Below are 16,994 nucleotides of genomic sequence, written 5' to 3'. Positions count from 1 at the left end.
TGAAGCCTGATAAGATGTTGACACAGTCTTATGTCAATTTGTGATTTTGTGGAATTTGATCTGAAAAAGTCTCTGCACGGCTCTGTTCCTGTTGGGTTTTTTCCTCCTCTCTGCTGCTCTGTGAAGCCCTTTGAACTTTGTTTTGAAAAATGCTCTGTACATAAAGTTTATTAATATTTATGCCAAACTGCTGTTTGCTGTTGCTGGAAACATAAAATGCATCACTTGCAGGACTCCACAGAGAGAGTTTAGGGCAGCAAATTTAAAAACTTTTAAGAAGCGGTCATTTGATGTCGTACTATGTCAAGTCATTGTGCTACTGTGAATCTAATGATGTCAGAGTTTATATAAGAAAGCCCTTGATTTAATGGACAGACACAATAGGCTACAGCTCATATATACACATTGCATATGAGTACAAGCATGCCTAGATACACTACCATGAAACCAACAATGAAATAGGCATAACACTCACTGACTGAGCACCAGAGTTGCATCCTGCAATAATTAAGATAAGAAAAGATAAGATGAGATAAGATAGTCAAGGTCAGATGAACCTCATCCAAAATTACACAGTACTTCTACTATAAAATGCACACAGAAACCATTTTAGGGGCTTGAGAATATGATTAACATGACAGTTCTGCTGTGTTTTGACTTTAGATAAGCTTTATTTGTCCTACTCAGGGAAATTGAAGTGTCACAGCAGCAGAAGTACAAGAGCAGATGCATAAATGAGAAACTTTAAAAAACTAGAACACTGCATCATGAATATCTATTTTATACTAGCGAAGCATGAAAAAAAAGGAAAATAAAAATGTACCAAATATACACCAACACAAATAGTAAAAAGTGTATTGAGACGAAAATAGTGGAGTGAAAAAATAAAGCTGAATGCAAAAAAAAAGAACCAAAAGCAGCTGTTGTAACGCGTTAACAGTGACTCATTCACTGCATAACTTTCTCTTGCATTCATAATCCACCTCATATTTTATGCACCAGACGTCAAAAGATGACATGGTGTGGATTCAGTGTACTCTAGAGTAATCCGAGCAGAGATTTACATCAAATATTGCTCAGCAAGAAATAACCATTAAACAAAACGGCCTTATCACCCTCTTGCAGGTAGTCTCTTTAATTAACTGCGCTGAGCCTCCACTCTTCAGCCCCTCAAATTCGGGGGGCTTTAAGACCCAGCAGAGGTACAATAGTGAACATCTGTCGCCTCTGTCTCCACTGTATGAATTGCGCCTGGACTCCAGTCTGGAGACACACAGGCAGCAGCAGGCAGGCAGGCAGGCAGGCAGGCGGGCAGACACAGTGCGGACGAGCTGAAGTGGATCCGGGATGCGAGCAGATGCCGCTGGACCATGAGAGAAAGTGGAGTCAGACGCACTGAGCCGCAGCGATAAGACAGCGCGCCGCAAAATGAAGACACCTATGGTGAATATTTCTGCCATGTAGTTCATACAGACAACTGTTTGTGCTCGCTTTTTGTTTTTTTTTTCAATCCAGCATTGTTCTGTGAAGTGCGCTCCAATCGCCATAACGCTGCTGTGTGTACACTGTCGGATCAAAAGATTAGGATCTGAACAATGGACATCCAGCTGTGCGCTCCGTTTGGCACTAAGCTCCGGCGTTTTCTTATAGGCTGCTAGAGATACAGCATGACACACAGCGCACTAATGTGTTTTTTCCTTCCCCCCAATGCGTTTAATGCAGATGCATATATTTTTTTTTTAAAAAGTGCATGTAATTTTATTGCTTGAATATTTCTTTTGTTAATGCCTCAATTTTGTGCCACATCTGCTCATTGATTCAACAATCATTGTGCCACAAAACAAAACCAGAAGTGTCACGAGCTGCTTATCTTGGATTTATAAACTCAAACTGAGACTCATCTCACGAGCTCAGGATTTGAACTTTATAGCTTTTTTTTTGGCACCAATATAAAACTATCGTACAGATGTGGTCACACCTGGAACATTAAAACGCATGCAAACTGATTAAAGATGATCATTAACAGGGGGACATCTTTCCTATATGCCTATGGGCTTAAATGAAGATAAGAGCTGTTTTTTTAATGTTTTAGTGGCACGCGATGTTAATTACAGGAAGTTGGGGAGGGGGGGGGGGGGGGGGGCTGTTGATTGACAGGTAGAGCAGGCTGCGCTCCCATCTGTGATGAAGCCCTATAGGTCGCAGCCTAAACTCAGTCCAGTGCAACAGGACTAATTTGTCAGCATCTGCTTGTGTTTTTTTTTTTTTGTGTGTCAGCGCCATGGGGTAGCCGTGCTTCTCGTGCTTCTCCTGTGCGCCAGCTTGTTCCTGGTGTACAACGGCAACTTCAACAGCGCTTCCAGGGACGCTAACGACACGCACATCCGACAGCATGAACAGCTGCGGCGGCCCACTGAAGCCTCCGTTAGGATGGCCAAACCTCACCCCCCGGTCCTCCAGGGATACAGTGGCATCATCGACCATAAGGTAAACAGATGTGTGTTGCGCGCGTCTCCCATAATGCGGGGAGCAGGGAGCAGATGAACGGCTTCAAATGTGCGTTAATGCACTGCCAAGTAGCCCACAAAAGCCTTTGAAGGTGAAGCCAGTTTTATTTTCTTCCATTAGGGACCCATTTCTGCACTGCATCTTCACTTTCTCCTCCTGAAACACACATGAACACACACACCTTTCCTCCTGTCTAATGACTAGCAGTCATCTATCTGCAGGGCTCTTTAGAGAGAAAGAGCCTCCCCCCCTGTCATTTATCACAATTTTCTCCAGCACAGTGTTGCGCCATACTCAATACCCACCTGTCGTTACTAATAACAGCTTAGGCAACAAATGAAATCTTTGGCTGCATTCCTTCGCTTTAATTGATAAACCCAGGAGACCTGCAGCTAGGTGAACCCTGACGTCACTATAGGGGCGTATTGACTTCCATCTATTTACCAAGCCAGGAGAAAACAATCAATGTGAGTAGCAGGGAGCAAAGGCGCTGCAAGTAAAGCAGACCTAATCACCTTGTAAAGGTTTTTTTTTTTTTTTTTTTTAAGGCAACATACAAAACAGTGTGTCTCTCTGCAGGCAATCTGGTTGATGGGCTGTTGTGTAGCTGTTGTGTAGCTGTTGTGTAGATGTTGTGTAGCAGTCTGCACCACTGACCCAACTGATGGATGCAAAAGTTTTCCTATCTTTGAGATGTTAAAGTTTTAGAGGAATGGAAAGCCGGGCTGACCAGTGCTGCCATCTCTCTTTTATGGAAAGTAAGTTTATGTCATAGGTTGATTTGCATCAAGTCAGTCTCACATCAAAATGTGTAATAGTTGGTCCACAGAGCAAAATGTATTAGTTTCACAATAAGGGCTCTAAAATTATGAGATGCTTATGTTTTTTTGTTTGTTTGTTTGCTTGTTTTTGTTTTTGTTGTTGTTTTCTTTTCTATTGGCCTGTGTCCAGGTCATGTGACTGCCAAGTTTTGTCTTTGAAAACAAAAAACATTGGCTGACATTCCTTTTATTCTCAGTGGAAAATGCAATATTTTAAGATAGTTTTGGCATAAAAATGCATTTTGATAACGTTTCTAGTTAGAAATGTGCATTTTATTTCCATAATCTTCGTTCAGTGAATGCATATGATGTTTGGTTTGTCAGTTATTACAAAGATTTTTTCAGGCTTTCTATCGTTGCTATGGTGGTTGCTGTGGACGCTGCTGTCGCTGAAACCACATAGTTGCATGTTGATTGAATCATTGTCTTTGCATTGTGTAGTTATCTGAGCTGTTATGTTATTTGTGTTGTTTTATATAACTGTTTGATGATCTTTTTTCAATAACAAACATAGATTTTAGAGCTCACCAGGGATGATTTGAATTTGAAATCCAGAATTTGAAGCTTTCCGACTGGCTGACCAGAGGACCCGCCGCCCAAAAGCATTATGAAAATAAAATGCAATGTTATCAAAATGTACTTTAATGCTGAATCTACCTTCAAATATCACATCTTCCACTGACAATAGTAGGAATGTCTGCCATTTTTGTTGTTTTCACAGACAGACATGTGATGTGGATGCAGGTCAATATAACAGAACAGGCCAAAACAACACAGGCATCTCACAATTTCAGAGCCGTTATTGTGAAACTAATACATTTTGCGCTGCGGACCAACGTAGCTATTACACATTTTGAAGTGAGACTGGGTTGTTTGCAGATGAGTAATTTGACAGCCTGTGTGAATGAGACAAATCAGCAGCAATAAGAGCCTGTATCAGCTAGACAGATTTGGGAGTCAACACATTGTTCCCAAATGTCAGAAAAAGTAGCCTGGCTGGTAAATTAACTTTTGCTAAATTAAACACCAGAGGCTCTGAAGAGTCACTTAATCTTGTGTCAAAGGAACGCAGGTTTGCAGCAGAGGGTGGAACCATCATTCATTAAAAGAAATCTCATTGGTGTAGAAACCAACAAGTGTGGAAACCACAAATGTTCTCCGCTGATGACTGAAGATTTCAGCTGGCAGTTGAGTTTTTCTCAGGAGAAAAGCTGTTTGTCTCTCTACTTGTGTTTCCCTTCTAAGTTTCTGCATGTTGGTGACCTTTTGTGTGTGAACAGCAAATGCACTACAATTGATACATGACAGGCTGTATTAAGCTGGTGCACTCCGGCACATCTTTAAAGAAAAATCTGGGGGTTTTTTTTGCATTTTATGCAGGGCTGCAACAATCACTCGATTAATCGATCGGCATAAAATTAATCTTCAAATATTTTGATAATCGATTCATAGTTTTGAGTAATTTTTCAAAAATCCTATTTGCTGGTTCCAGCATCTCCCATTCAAGGATTTATTGCTTATCTCTGTTTTTATATCATTGTAAACTGAATATTTTTTGGTTTTGCTGTTGATTAGATAAAACCAGATGTTTGAGGATGTCACCTTGGCCTTGAAATGTCACCTTGGTGTTAATTGCAGCTCTAATTTTACGTTTATCTTATTTTTACAGTTTGTTGCCCTCTTTGCATTAGTTATGATAATGTATGTGTATCATAATGTTGAAATGGTGATCTGGGGATACAGTGATGACTTAAAAACAAAAATGAAACATTACAGTTATTACTGAAACATTTATTCGCTTTTATTGAGCTTTTTCCCTTTCAATTTGAACTGAATTTTACTTCTTGCTCTTGTACTTATTTTTGAGGAATAATTTTAGACTTTGACCATGAGGACATTTTTGGAAGGCAGACAATTGTTATTTCTTCAAAGGGATGTTGGAGGGTAGTTGTTCGGTTTAAAGGATAATGTTAAAATGAGGTTTAGGTGAAGGTCAGGCATGTTGTTATCACATGAATTGGACGACAGTCTTTAGAGATGATCACTGTCTCAGATTAGGTGATAAATTCTTGTCTAGAACAATCAGAGTTCGCCGTCTTTCTCAACTTGCATGACAACATACTGTAGGTGATCAGTAAAATGCCAGAAACAGACGTCACTGTTCCCGTCTGACAGCACCAACGACAAAATGTTTACATATGTATCAAGGTTATGAATGAAAGTGAACCTGGGACTATTCATTGTCAGTCAGCAGATGATCTCCATCTTTTTCCTTCCCAGATGGCAGAAAGAGGAAGTTTGTGTGGGTGAGCTGCATACAGATGTGTGCGGAGGCTGATGTCACGCTTGCAGGTGTGATTAATCTGATGGTGACAGTCAAATGTTTACAGGTTCACTGATATTAAACGTCCTTTTTTTACTTGAAAGAGCAATCTGTGCTCTTACTGGTCAGCGGCGCAGAAGTCGTAGAAGTTGTCAAACAAGACAAGAGAAGGCAAAAAACTCAGACATCTTGAGGCGTTCCAGATGCTGTGACAGTTGTTTTCCACCATGACACGCTATATGGGATAAAACGGGCAGACTCTTGACACACCATGACCTGTAAGGCAGAGGTCATGTGACCGACAGAGACAGCCTTGAGAAGGTAAACAGCAAAGAAGAGCAGAACACAACTGTCCTGGCAAAATGGGTAAAACTCAAAGAGAACAGCAAAGAGAAAAAGACATTAAATCTGTGACTGGAACAATGCCAAACATTTTTAACTGTTAAAGTGACAGAACAACAACTTAACACTAGTAGCAGAAAACCTCCCTCCAAAATATGACATATTCCTTATGAATCATGCAAACATGAACTCTAAGCTATCAGATTCTTTCAGTATTAGTTACTTTCCAGTTTCTGTAGTTCTATTAATTTTTAACTCTCATGTGTGGATCAGTCGCTCAACAAAAGACTTCCACCAGAATGTCTGTTCAGAGAAATATCAGATAAAAACAAGGACACAGCTCAATGTTAGTGTAGTAAAAACACAAACATTCCTACTGAAATGTGTCTGTTGTAACATGTTTTAATTAAAAACTCATTAATCAACATCGCCGAGCCAGATAACATTGTAATGATTCACACAGTTGTCAGTCGGTAGTACATGGTAAATGGATGTGGTTGTTAGCTCGCTAGCAGAAGTGCTAGCTCAGTCATAGCTGTCTGTCAAGAGTCTCTCAGTAAAATGCAATCTTCCTGCCTGACACTCATTTTCTTTCCTGCTGCTTTCTGGTCACCACCTCTGTCAGGTTGGGCCATTATCAGGCTGATATTGTGTGTAGTCTGATCTCAGCATTAGGATGGTAATATGTCAGTGAGGGTTCTTGCGAGTATAGAAGTAACAATTCAACAACATTTCAAATACATTCACTTTTGTTTTCACTTTAAAACGGGAGATATTATATACATTTCAAGGTTCATTTTTTCTCTCTGCATGACTTACAGTATACAAACCTCCTTATTTATCTTATACTGGCTCTTTATGCAGCCCCTCAGTTCAGCCTCTGTCTCAAACAGGCTGTTTTAGCTCCTGAGTGGGCTCATCAGGAGGAGGTCCCGATGAGCCAACTCTGTTCTGATTGGCTAGCTTTGGGAAGCTGCCCCTCAGCAGACTTCAGCCAGCTCTGGAGGCTACGTAAACAAACAGTAGTAGTAGGATTTCACTTATTTTTCCCGTTCTTTGCTGTAAATGGAAACTTCTCAAATACATCCGTACATGTTCAAGCCTGAATCCAATCTGAAACATGCGAGTGGACAACGTGAACAAGCCGTGGAACAACATTAGCAACAAAGGCTACAGAACAGACGGCCGTCAATCTGACATCACAAAAAGCAAGATATGTCTCCTGTAAATCCTTTGGTTTATATTTCTCCAGCCCATTTGTCACTCATATATCAATGGACACTAAAAGAGCTCTCGCAATCCCAAGATCAATAATGTAGTGAGCAAGATTTTTATCTTAACACCGTAAACAATACCAATGATGCCCCCGACTATAAAAATAAATCCCAGGTTGTAAAAAGTTGAATTTTCCTTTTAACTGTGTTAACTTGTGTCTTTGTCTATATCAGTATGTGATGTGGACTGTGAGGCTGTTTTGCTACAGAACATTAAAATTCAGTTAATATTTGTCCAGAGGTGCGGTCAATATGCCAGAGGCTGTTTAGGTTTTGCTCTCTGAATCAGATTTATTGCACAGTGAAGTCATGCAGTTCGCTCAGAAGTCGAGTGGCACACAAATAAATATGAAATATGAGTCTGTCGTATTTTAAGACGGCAAGATGGCACACAGCAGCATCTTTTTTCTCACTGCATGAAATGCCAATATTCAGTGACCGTGTGCGTTTTGATTTGATGAGGATTTGTCTGTGATGCGTCACTAAACCCAGCTATGGATGAGAATTGATTTTTTTGACAGGAGCAGCTGAGCATCATAAGTAAACCTCCAATTTATTTTTTCTCTTGGCAATAAACTTATTGACATTTTGGCAACAAGGGACATCAATTAGGGCCACGGCTCCACTGAACATCATTTACGCTTCTTCAAACCTTCTATTATGTCACCCTTCACATTCCTCAACCGCAAGCTGCAGTCATTGCTTTATGATTTGAATGCACTTTGCTACTACAGCATGTGGTAGTGCATAATGCAATACAACCTTCAAATACTTTGCATTCCGTTTTCCAAACCATTGTGTCTTCCCTGCGGTTTGACAACAGATGAGTTTTCTCTGTATATATCCAGGAGTGAAAAAGTTGTTGGCTTTGCCTCGTATTTGTTCCTCTGCAGTGCAGAATGATCGCTATTTGGAAGAAAAAAAATACCCTTGACATGAACATTTGTCTTTTTCATCTTTACTCGCTGACCTCTCTGCCATATTGATCTTTCCAAGATGTCAGCCGGCTAGCAAGCAGGGTGCAGTGTCGGTCAGCCTCTGACCATTTCACTTTATCTTCCACCAGCGTATTCAACTCATCAGAACCCAGAAAACATCTTGAAGTCTATAAGACTTCTACAGACTGTTGGCCAAGATGCTAAAACATTTTCCAGAACATTTAAATTGATTTTTTTCTCCTCATCGGGATACGAACCAAAATATTTGATTATTTTTTCTAATACAGAATGTATTTATGCATCTCAAATCCATTTAAATCCTTCACACCAAGCATTTTCTTTGCAACATGTTTGATTTGTCAGAGTGAAGGGTAATTTATTTCTAGCTATGCCGCAGTGCTGGTTGGCCTGGACATGTGCTGTGCAGGAGAGGCACAAGATAAGGAAGCAAAGAAAGAAACTTAAGAACGAGATGAAAAGGCAAAGAAGCTCTGGTAGAGTAAGGGCAAAGAGAATGACAGAAGAGGACAAAACTAGGAATGGGTAAGGACTGAGGGAATGATAAAAGAGAATATAGGACCCGGGAAAAGTTCAGCCTGAGAGAATGAGATGAGAAAGTGAAGAAGGCAGAAACCGACATGAGAGTGAAAGATAGAGAGTGAAATCCCAGGGGTTTCCTTTCTCCTAGACTCTCCTCCGTTTTATTTTCTCAGTGAGGAGAAGCAGGAGGAGAAGGAAAGGAAACTACTCTCGTCTGTCCCTCCTAGGAGATGGAAGGACGAGACAGTGTAACCGTCTCCTTCTGATTGCCTATCTGACGCCGAAATCATGCAGATTGCTACCTGATAGCCTGAAAGTCAGGTGGAGATGAGGCTAAAGGGGAGCGCTTTGCTTTAGAAAAATGTTTTTTTTAGCATCTAACTTCATGTCAAATCATTCACTCTTTTCTCTTTCACAGTGCGGAGCTGTTCTGATGACATGTTAGCTGGATTCATATTTTCTAATTGTTTCGGGTCTTCCACTAACACTACATTCATTATGTGTTTGTCTTCTGATTTCTGAAAGCAGGAGCCTTATATGGACGTTTTAGGGGTATGGATTATGCTAATGATGATGTCTTCTCATGAACAGGTGGCATTTTTCAGGCTGAAACGATAGATTTACAACAAATTCAGGCAGATAAGAGAGTTTGTTGAATCCCACATAGGATTTTCTTATTTTCCTCTCATTGCTTTGTGCAAGAACAGATATAAGAGAAAAATAAGAAGACAGTCATGCATGAAGCCCATTGATTTTATGAGGTAAATACAGATGTCAGCATGCTAACATGCTGATGTTTAGCAGGTATACTGTTTACCATCATCACCAGCTTAGTTTATTTAGTGTATTAGTATGCTAACATTTGCTAATTGGCACTAAATGATCTGCTGGTGGTGTTAGATGAAAAGTCAGAGGATCACCAAAGTTATTCAAATGCATCCTGAGGGGAACATGAATGTTTGTACCAAATTTCATGGTAATCCATCCAGTAGTTGATGAGATATTCCAGTCTGGACCAACCGAGAGCCACACAGCTATTGTGTCAAAAAAAAAAAAAGTTGCCAAACATTGTTGTGAAGCTGCAGACAATCCCACTGAGAAGGCGCAATAAATTTACAAAAACAGATTTCTCTGCACAAACTCTGGCCTGAGTCGGTTTTAGACCTATCAGGGTTGGAAATACTCTCTGACGAGGTACACTTTGCTTGAAGGCATGAGCCAAGGAGAACGAAGCCATCTGTGCCAAAGAGACATGACAAGGCATCTCACCCAACCACAGCTTTAGTGACAGCTGGAGAAGTGAGATCTTTAATATTTCATCTCAGACAGCCACATCTTCTATGGTTTTCTCCGAGCAACAAAGCCATTTTTCACCATTCATTAGGATTTTGCTATGCAATCAGCCAGCTGGATAGCGAGACAGAAAACTCCCCAATTAGGTCGTTATCGCCAAGGACTCTGTAGTCATTTTATGTGAACTAACAGCATTGTGAAATCTGCAGGGTGGTGTGTATGTGCATAAACTTGTGCATGTGTGTATGAGGTCTGTCTTTGTATTTTGCACCATTTGGAGTTTTTAAATTACAACGTGAACTGCACGAAACATTGGCGACAGATAACCACTATTTTTATGCAGAGACCTCGTTAGAATGCTAAAAATGCTTTGTTTCGACTGAGGAGAATAGTAGTTTTGTTATGCCACAGTGGTCCCAATTGGGGCATAGTCTTGGATTTCAACTTATCTCCAGTGCATTCTGCTCCCGCCAAACATAACACAGCTTCAGGCTCTTTCCAATGCAGGCCTGTAAAGCAATTATGGATGAAGGGGGGTTGGGGGGGGCATGTTGCCTCTTGATAAGCATTCCCTCGACGGAGTAATCTCACACTCGGTACCTTTTGGCATTCTGTGGTGAGGGAATCACTAGTAAAGTCATACATTTTCAACATAAAGGAAGTGGAGGGAAAATTCTTGAGGCTCGTGTTATGAGCTGAATGGTGATTTCATGCTTCTCCATGTTTTAACCTTTGGTGCCTGGTAAGCTGTAGCCTGTGGGGAGCTCTCCTTATTTGGCCCCTGAGAGACCTGTGAAGGATCTGAAAAGGTTAAACTATGATAAATGGATGATACCTTTTGGCACAACATCAGGAGATAGATGATGGGCTGCCGCCGCCTTTCACGTCGTTGAGAACGGATGCAACGAGACGGCTGGCAGAAAGCATTGCAATAAAACGCAATTTCTTAGCTTTTCCTTCCTGTGGCTCCACAGATACACGAGGCCGGCTACATTACTCAGCTCTTTAGGCAAGATTAATGAGCGTGTCCTCCATGGTGGGAGAGAGGAATGATCAAACTGCTATTTGTATTTTGGCGTAATCTCTTTCTGTATGCCGTGAGCATTATTCTCCTCCCCAGATTAGAAACAAATTGGATGCCAAGGTTATTAATTATGGAGACATGGGGTTTGCCAAAAAAATGGACTTATTGGCCAAAAATAGAGCAAAGGAGAAGAGTCTTTTTGTAAAATAAGAAATGACAAAGCAAAAGTTGTAGAGGAAACCTCGACTGTAAGCACCAGAGAGCCACGGAGATAGAAGCAGCCTGCTGTAGCCTTCTAGTGTTTTGCTGACGAGACATGAAATCGTTTCCTCTACCATGATGTCTGCCTTCAGTCGAAACAGTCCCAATTACAGAGCGGACTTTGATGTATATCCCATCATCCCCCCCCCCCCATTGAGGAGACAGTGTCATGGTTGTTCTTGGAAGGCTCTTTGGTCTCTTACACTCTCTGACGAGCCCACTGATTACACTTCCAGAGGTGTCGAGGAGTAAGCATTTTTTTCCTGGAGACACACAGAGCTGCTTCCACTTCCTTTGTCCTTCCTCTCCACTGGAGGGGCTCCACATTAATTCATCTTATATCAACAGCAGGGTCTGTCATGGAAACCCAGATCTCTGTAGTGTAAAGCAGATAGACAGTCCATTCTCTCTCAGAACAATTTTAGATGATGCATCGTCCACCACTGCACTGGGAAAGCCGAGTTGTGTATACAGACGGGTGACAAATTAATGAAAAAACCTAAATAAATGACGCAGATGCTTCCATATAGGGGTCACTGAAGTTTACATTTTCAGATTGCCTGTTTTGTCCAAGCATCAATACAAAATCCAAAAATATTGAGTTTAATATCATAGATTTAAAAATGACTTAAATGATTCTCTTAATTGTCAGTTGACTAATCAACTAATCGTTTAGCTCTAGCTACGCTACTTTGATTTTAAAATATGGATGGAAGTGAATGGAGAGTTGCTTAGTTGGGGAGAGATGATGGAACAGTTCAGCTCTGCTCGGCCCATTTTATCACCTGTGCTCACCTGATCAGTCACTGTGCAGATCAGGTGTTAGCATTGGTTTGTCTCAAAAGTACAAAAATTTGGCAAAGCAGATCTCACCATCACTCCACCCCATACAAAAGCCACAAAGGAGCATTTAACGACTGCCTTGTGAGAGACTTTGGCCATTAGGTGCAGCACCTTATAAAGTTTACATAGATTTAACTTTATTGAGATCTTGGACAAGCCTCGTCAGTGGCAAGTAGGTCATACTGACATGTAGGTCAACACTGGAGGTTTCCACGATTGTCAGTACGACTAAATTGATTTTCAGCAGGGAGGCAGAGTGTGTAGCTGATGTGGCCGAACCCTCACTGGCTCAACACAAACTCATCAAAAAGCCTTCTGACTCTGTTTCCTGCTTTTAAAAATAGATTATTGTGATTCATTGTATATTTAATCAAAGCATCCATGAAGACAGTGAACATAGTGTTGACTGTAGCTAAGTTTCATCAGAGCCACGAGGAATCGTAAATATTAAAAAATCCAGGTTGCATTGACAAAAAACAGTAAAATAAGGAAAAACCTGTCACATCCTTTTCCGCCTCTTTCCTACTTTGCTATAAAAAGATATGAGATGAACTTGAATACTTTACACTAGAGCTGCAACGATCACTTGATCGACCAAGAATTAATCATAAACTGTTTTGATAATCCATTAATTGTTTTGAGTCATTTTTTAAGAAAAAATGGCAAAATCTTCTGGTTCCAGCTCCTTGAATTTTAATATTTTGGGGATTCTTTATTGTTCTATGATGTTGGAACAAAACAAGACATTTTAGGTCATATCTTGAGCATTTGGAAACAATAATTGACATTTTTCACCATTTTCTGACATTTAATAGACCAAACAACTAATTAATCGTGAAAATAATCAACTTATTAATCATCAATGAAAATAATCATCAGTTGCAGCCCTACTTTACACTGTCAGAGGACAAAGACAAAACACTAACATATGAGTCAGACCTTCAAGAGATATTTCAATATAGTTTCCATTGTTTTCTGAGTTCTTGTCCTGTCCTCTGTTGTGCTGCTAAACAAATAACAAATAGACTAAATTAGAGCTCGAAAGCTTCATTGTTGAATCAATGGATGTTTGTGCTTTGAGATAATAAGATCAAAATCAGGTGGGATCTGTGTTCATTATGAACCAGCAGGCAGGTTTCTTTTTAAAGGCTGCTCTCTAACTTTTTGTAATTAAATAAATTAAATGCATTGTTTGCCAGTGAGACAAAAACAATTCAATAAAAAACTGAAATTATTTTCTCAGTAAACATTTGGAACAGCACTTGTGTATCTTTCTGATCATGCCAGCAGGGATTTAACTTCTTATTTCTGAAGCAATTCAACTTGTTTCAGGATTATTCGAAACTTCTGTTAGTTGCAGTCAAGATAAACAAATGGAGCTTTGAGCGAAATTGCAAAACACTTTTTAGCTTTCAGTTGTTTCAAATAATTTGCTCTGCTTGGGTTTATAGAGTCTAGAAGTGTCCCCAAATCCCCAAACTTCCTCCAAGATCACTGTTAATGCTCTGAAACTCAACTCAACACAAACAAAAAAAATCATGGTGATCTGAGAAGAAAGTCCTGGAAGTTTTTAAATCTGAAAACACGATTGTCATTTCTACACAGAGGAGAAATTACTCAAAGACAGCTGGCTACAGCAAATAACACTAACAGATGCACAGGCTCGTTTCAGTGACGCAGAAGAGTATCTGCCTATTTATGAGCTGAATATGACTCCATATCCTCGCCTCGTAATCACAGTGTTAATTCGGCATTCTATCATCATCTCATTAATAATGCAACAAAAGCCTTGATGATGATGATGATGATGATGATGATAGCATCAGATGCTTAGCTATGACTGGGAGGAACAGTATCGACTACACAGGCATTAATATCAGTTTAAATGCTTGAAACACACATTCAGAGTTACAGAGAGTTCAGCCAGTCAAATAGCTGTGCAGTGGTGGAAAGTAACTAAGTACATTTACTCAAGTATTATTGTAAGTAATATTGTGATGTACTTGGAGACGTATTTTGTGTCATCTGTTGTTCACGTTGTTTGTCTGCACTAATTGTTGTTGCTGTCTATCTCAATGAGGGTTTCCTGCTTCAATAATAAGTAATATTCTGAGATTTTACATTAAAAACATTGGATAAGCTTCTAAAATACAACACATTGTCATAGATTCAACCAGTGGTTCCTAACTAGTTGGTGTCCCTTGCCAAATATTTCACAAGTCCATGAGTTGTTATCAAAATGACATGATGAGTAGTTAACAGTCATTTGAAATAACTGTTTGAGGCTCAAAGAGATGAAATTATCCAGTAATTCACAAAAAAATTCCAAAAGTCCAAATAGTTAATACAGATTTGTGTATAAGAACTTTGTTTTTTTTCTTCTTTCCTACTCCATTCATCATCTCATGACTGCTTGGAGGGGTCCCAACCATATGTTGGGAACCAGTAGATTGAATTACCTAATGGTTTATACTGGATGGATAGATAGATAGATAGATAGATAGATAGATAGATAGATAGATAGATAGATAGATAGATAGATAGATATTGTTACAGTGAAAAACTGAGCTATGTGCTTATGGAGAACATAATATTTTCTATAAGGTGAAAAATGAAGACAAGTAGGAAGAATAAAACCAGTTAATATACAGATATGAAAATGGCAAGTCCTTAATCCTAAAACTAGAGCAGATGAGATAAGTAAGTATAAGTCGCAGCCATATTAGACAGCAGTGCAAGTTATTTGAAATACAGCAGTTTCAAAGTCTGTTGCACTGTGAACCAAACAGATGAAGGTTACTATGAATACTGCAAAGCTTTCAAGTAGTCAAGAAAACTAATAAAGTAAAGCAGTTAGTTTCACTTCGACCAGCTACAACTTTGAAATGCTGTTTATTCTCTGATGCATCAGTATTAACAGTCTGGTATAACAATATGTCACTATAATGGGCCTTATTTGGGAACCAGTACTTTCACTTTTGATACTCCAAGTACATGTTGCTGATAATACTTCTGTACTTTTACATTAAGTAAATGATTTTAAAACTCCATGCACGTTTGTGGCTGCGTGACTCTTACCTTTTTTTTAGTGTGATGTAACCAGAAAATGGCTGATCAGGGCTCATTACTGGATAAAACGGTGTGTGAGCACCTCCCAAACAGAAGGCTGTTAGCGTGCTTGTGCGCATTGTTTGTGTCTTTATGAATTCCTGCTAGGCAGAATACACGGAGGATTAGACTAATGAGCCCGATGTTTGTGGGGGAGGCTCATCACCTTGGTGAAAAATGGAAAAAAAAACCCTCCAAACAGCCATTTACTGATCTGAGTCAGTTCCAGAACGGCTGGCAGGAATTATTTCTATCATTGTGAGGATCAATCTGCGTGAATGTAGCTCTCACTCGCATGTTCCTAATCACCAGTTTGGCTATTATCGCATCTCAGGTGCGTATCCATTAAGTAAATGAATAGGCATTACCTTGGCAATAAATATAAGCAATGTGATTCATTTCATTAGCATTTTTCCTATTAAAAGTCTGTGTCTCAGAGAATGCTGCAGAAAAAAGAAGAAAAAGCATAAACAAGTTCTCCTTTATTTCCTTCCTTTAGGTTCCACTGGTTTGCACCAGGAATTTTAGTTTTTTCATGAAGAGGGACTTATTATTATTATTATTATTATTATTATTATTATTATTATTATTATTATTATTATTAGTAGTAGTAGTAGTAGTAGTAGTAGTAGCAGTAGTAGTAGTTGTAGTAATTTCTGCTTGAACACCCACACATACCAGTGGTGGGAGAAGAAGTAAAAGTATCAGTACCACAGTGTAAAAATACTCCATAACAAGTAAAAGTCTCACATTCAAAATCTTACTTAAAGTCCCCCTCTGGTCAAAAATGTGTTTTGCTTCTTTTTCCTTCAGTTGGAAGTTTGAGCTTCACTGTGCAGAGTTTGACACTTGAAGACTGTTTTCACATTCATCTGCTGAAAAGGGGGGAAAGTTTCTCTGTTCTCACCTTAAATCTGAGTTTAAGACGTGTTCCTACGAGCGTGATTCGTGACATCACTACTAGTTTGGAGCCAATTGTGGTCCAGTATTCAACTTATAAAAGTGTGGTGTGAGAACTTGAAGTGCACAAACACTGAAAATAGACTTTACAGTAAAGTAGGAGACATTTTGTATCCAACAGTTAAACTTTTGAAATATTTGCATTTAATTTTAAAGATTTTTAATCAAACATTTTTTGTGGAAAAAATATGTTTTTCCACTGTCCTAAAACATGACTGGAGGGGATCTTTAAAGTAAAAATACAGTGGTATCAATAGCAAATTTAATAAAGTATCAAAAGCAAATGTACTTGTTCTGCAGAAAAACAGCCCCTGTGACTGATACTGGATATTATTGTATATTACATTATTAAATTGTTATGCATCATTGAGCACGTGCAGCAATTTAATGATATAGCTAGGTTTAATTACTTTAAATTAGTTCAGAAGGCTCACAAGATAAATCTGTGAGGTTGTGAGACAATTGATGGGGAAGGAAAGAAGTTCTGCTTAACAAATGCGTGTATTCATCTTTTAGATTTTTCTCTTTCTTTGTCTTTTTGTGAAATATCTAAACCTTTTTACAACTTTCAACCTTGAACAGTTATTCAAATGAAACCATCTGAGAGGTTTAGAGGAGAAATCTCTCTTCAGTGAGACGCTAACACATCTGAAACATGACTAGTGATCTCTACTACAGTACACATGGCTCTTTTTGTAAGCGACCAGAAGCCAAAATGTTTAGAAACCACTATAATAATATATTGTCTTTTATGCGATT

At 39.2% G+C, this 16,994-nt stretch overlaps 1 protein-coding gene across 1 annotated transcript in view; it reads left to right on the top strand.

The window, feature by feature from the left end:
- Positions 1 to 1,284: 1,284 nt before the first annotated feature.
- st6galnac5a (ST6 (alpha-N-acetyl-neuraminyl-2,3-beta-galactosyl-1,3)-N-acetylgalactosaminide alpha-2,6-sialyltransferase 5a) overlaps positions 1,285 to 16,994 on the top strand; it is a 53,917-nt gene continuing 38,207 nt past the window's right edge. Inside the window, exons 1-2 of the mRNA XM_044367913.1 lie at positions 1,285 to 1,443; positions 2,278 to 2,487. Coding sequence (XP_044223848.1) covers positions 1,429 to 1,443; positions 2,278 to 2,487 — 225 coding nt within the window. The 5' untranslated portion in view covers positions 1,285 to 1,428. The remainder of the gene's footprint in view (positions 1,444 to 2,277; positions 2,488 to 16,994) is intronic.

This window comes from Thunnus albacares, chromosome 12 (genome assembly GCF_914725855.1).
Source record: "Thunnus albacares chromosome 12, fThuAlb1.1, whole genome shotgun sequence".
Taxonomy (NCBI): Eukaryota; Metazoa; Chordata; class Actinopteri; order Scombriformes; family Scombridae; genus Thunnus; species Thunnus albacares.
Note: the sequence above shows the minus strand (reverse complement) of the source record. Positions and strands in the feature narration are given on the sequence as shown.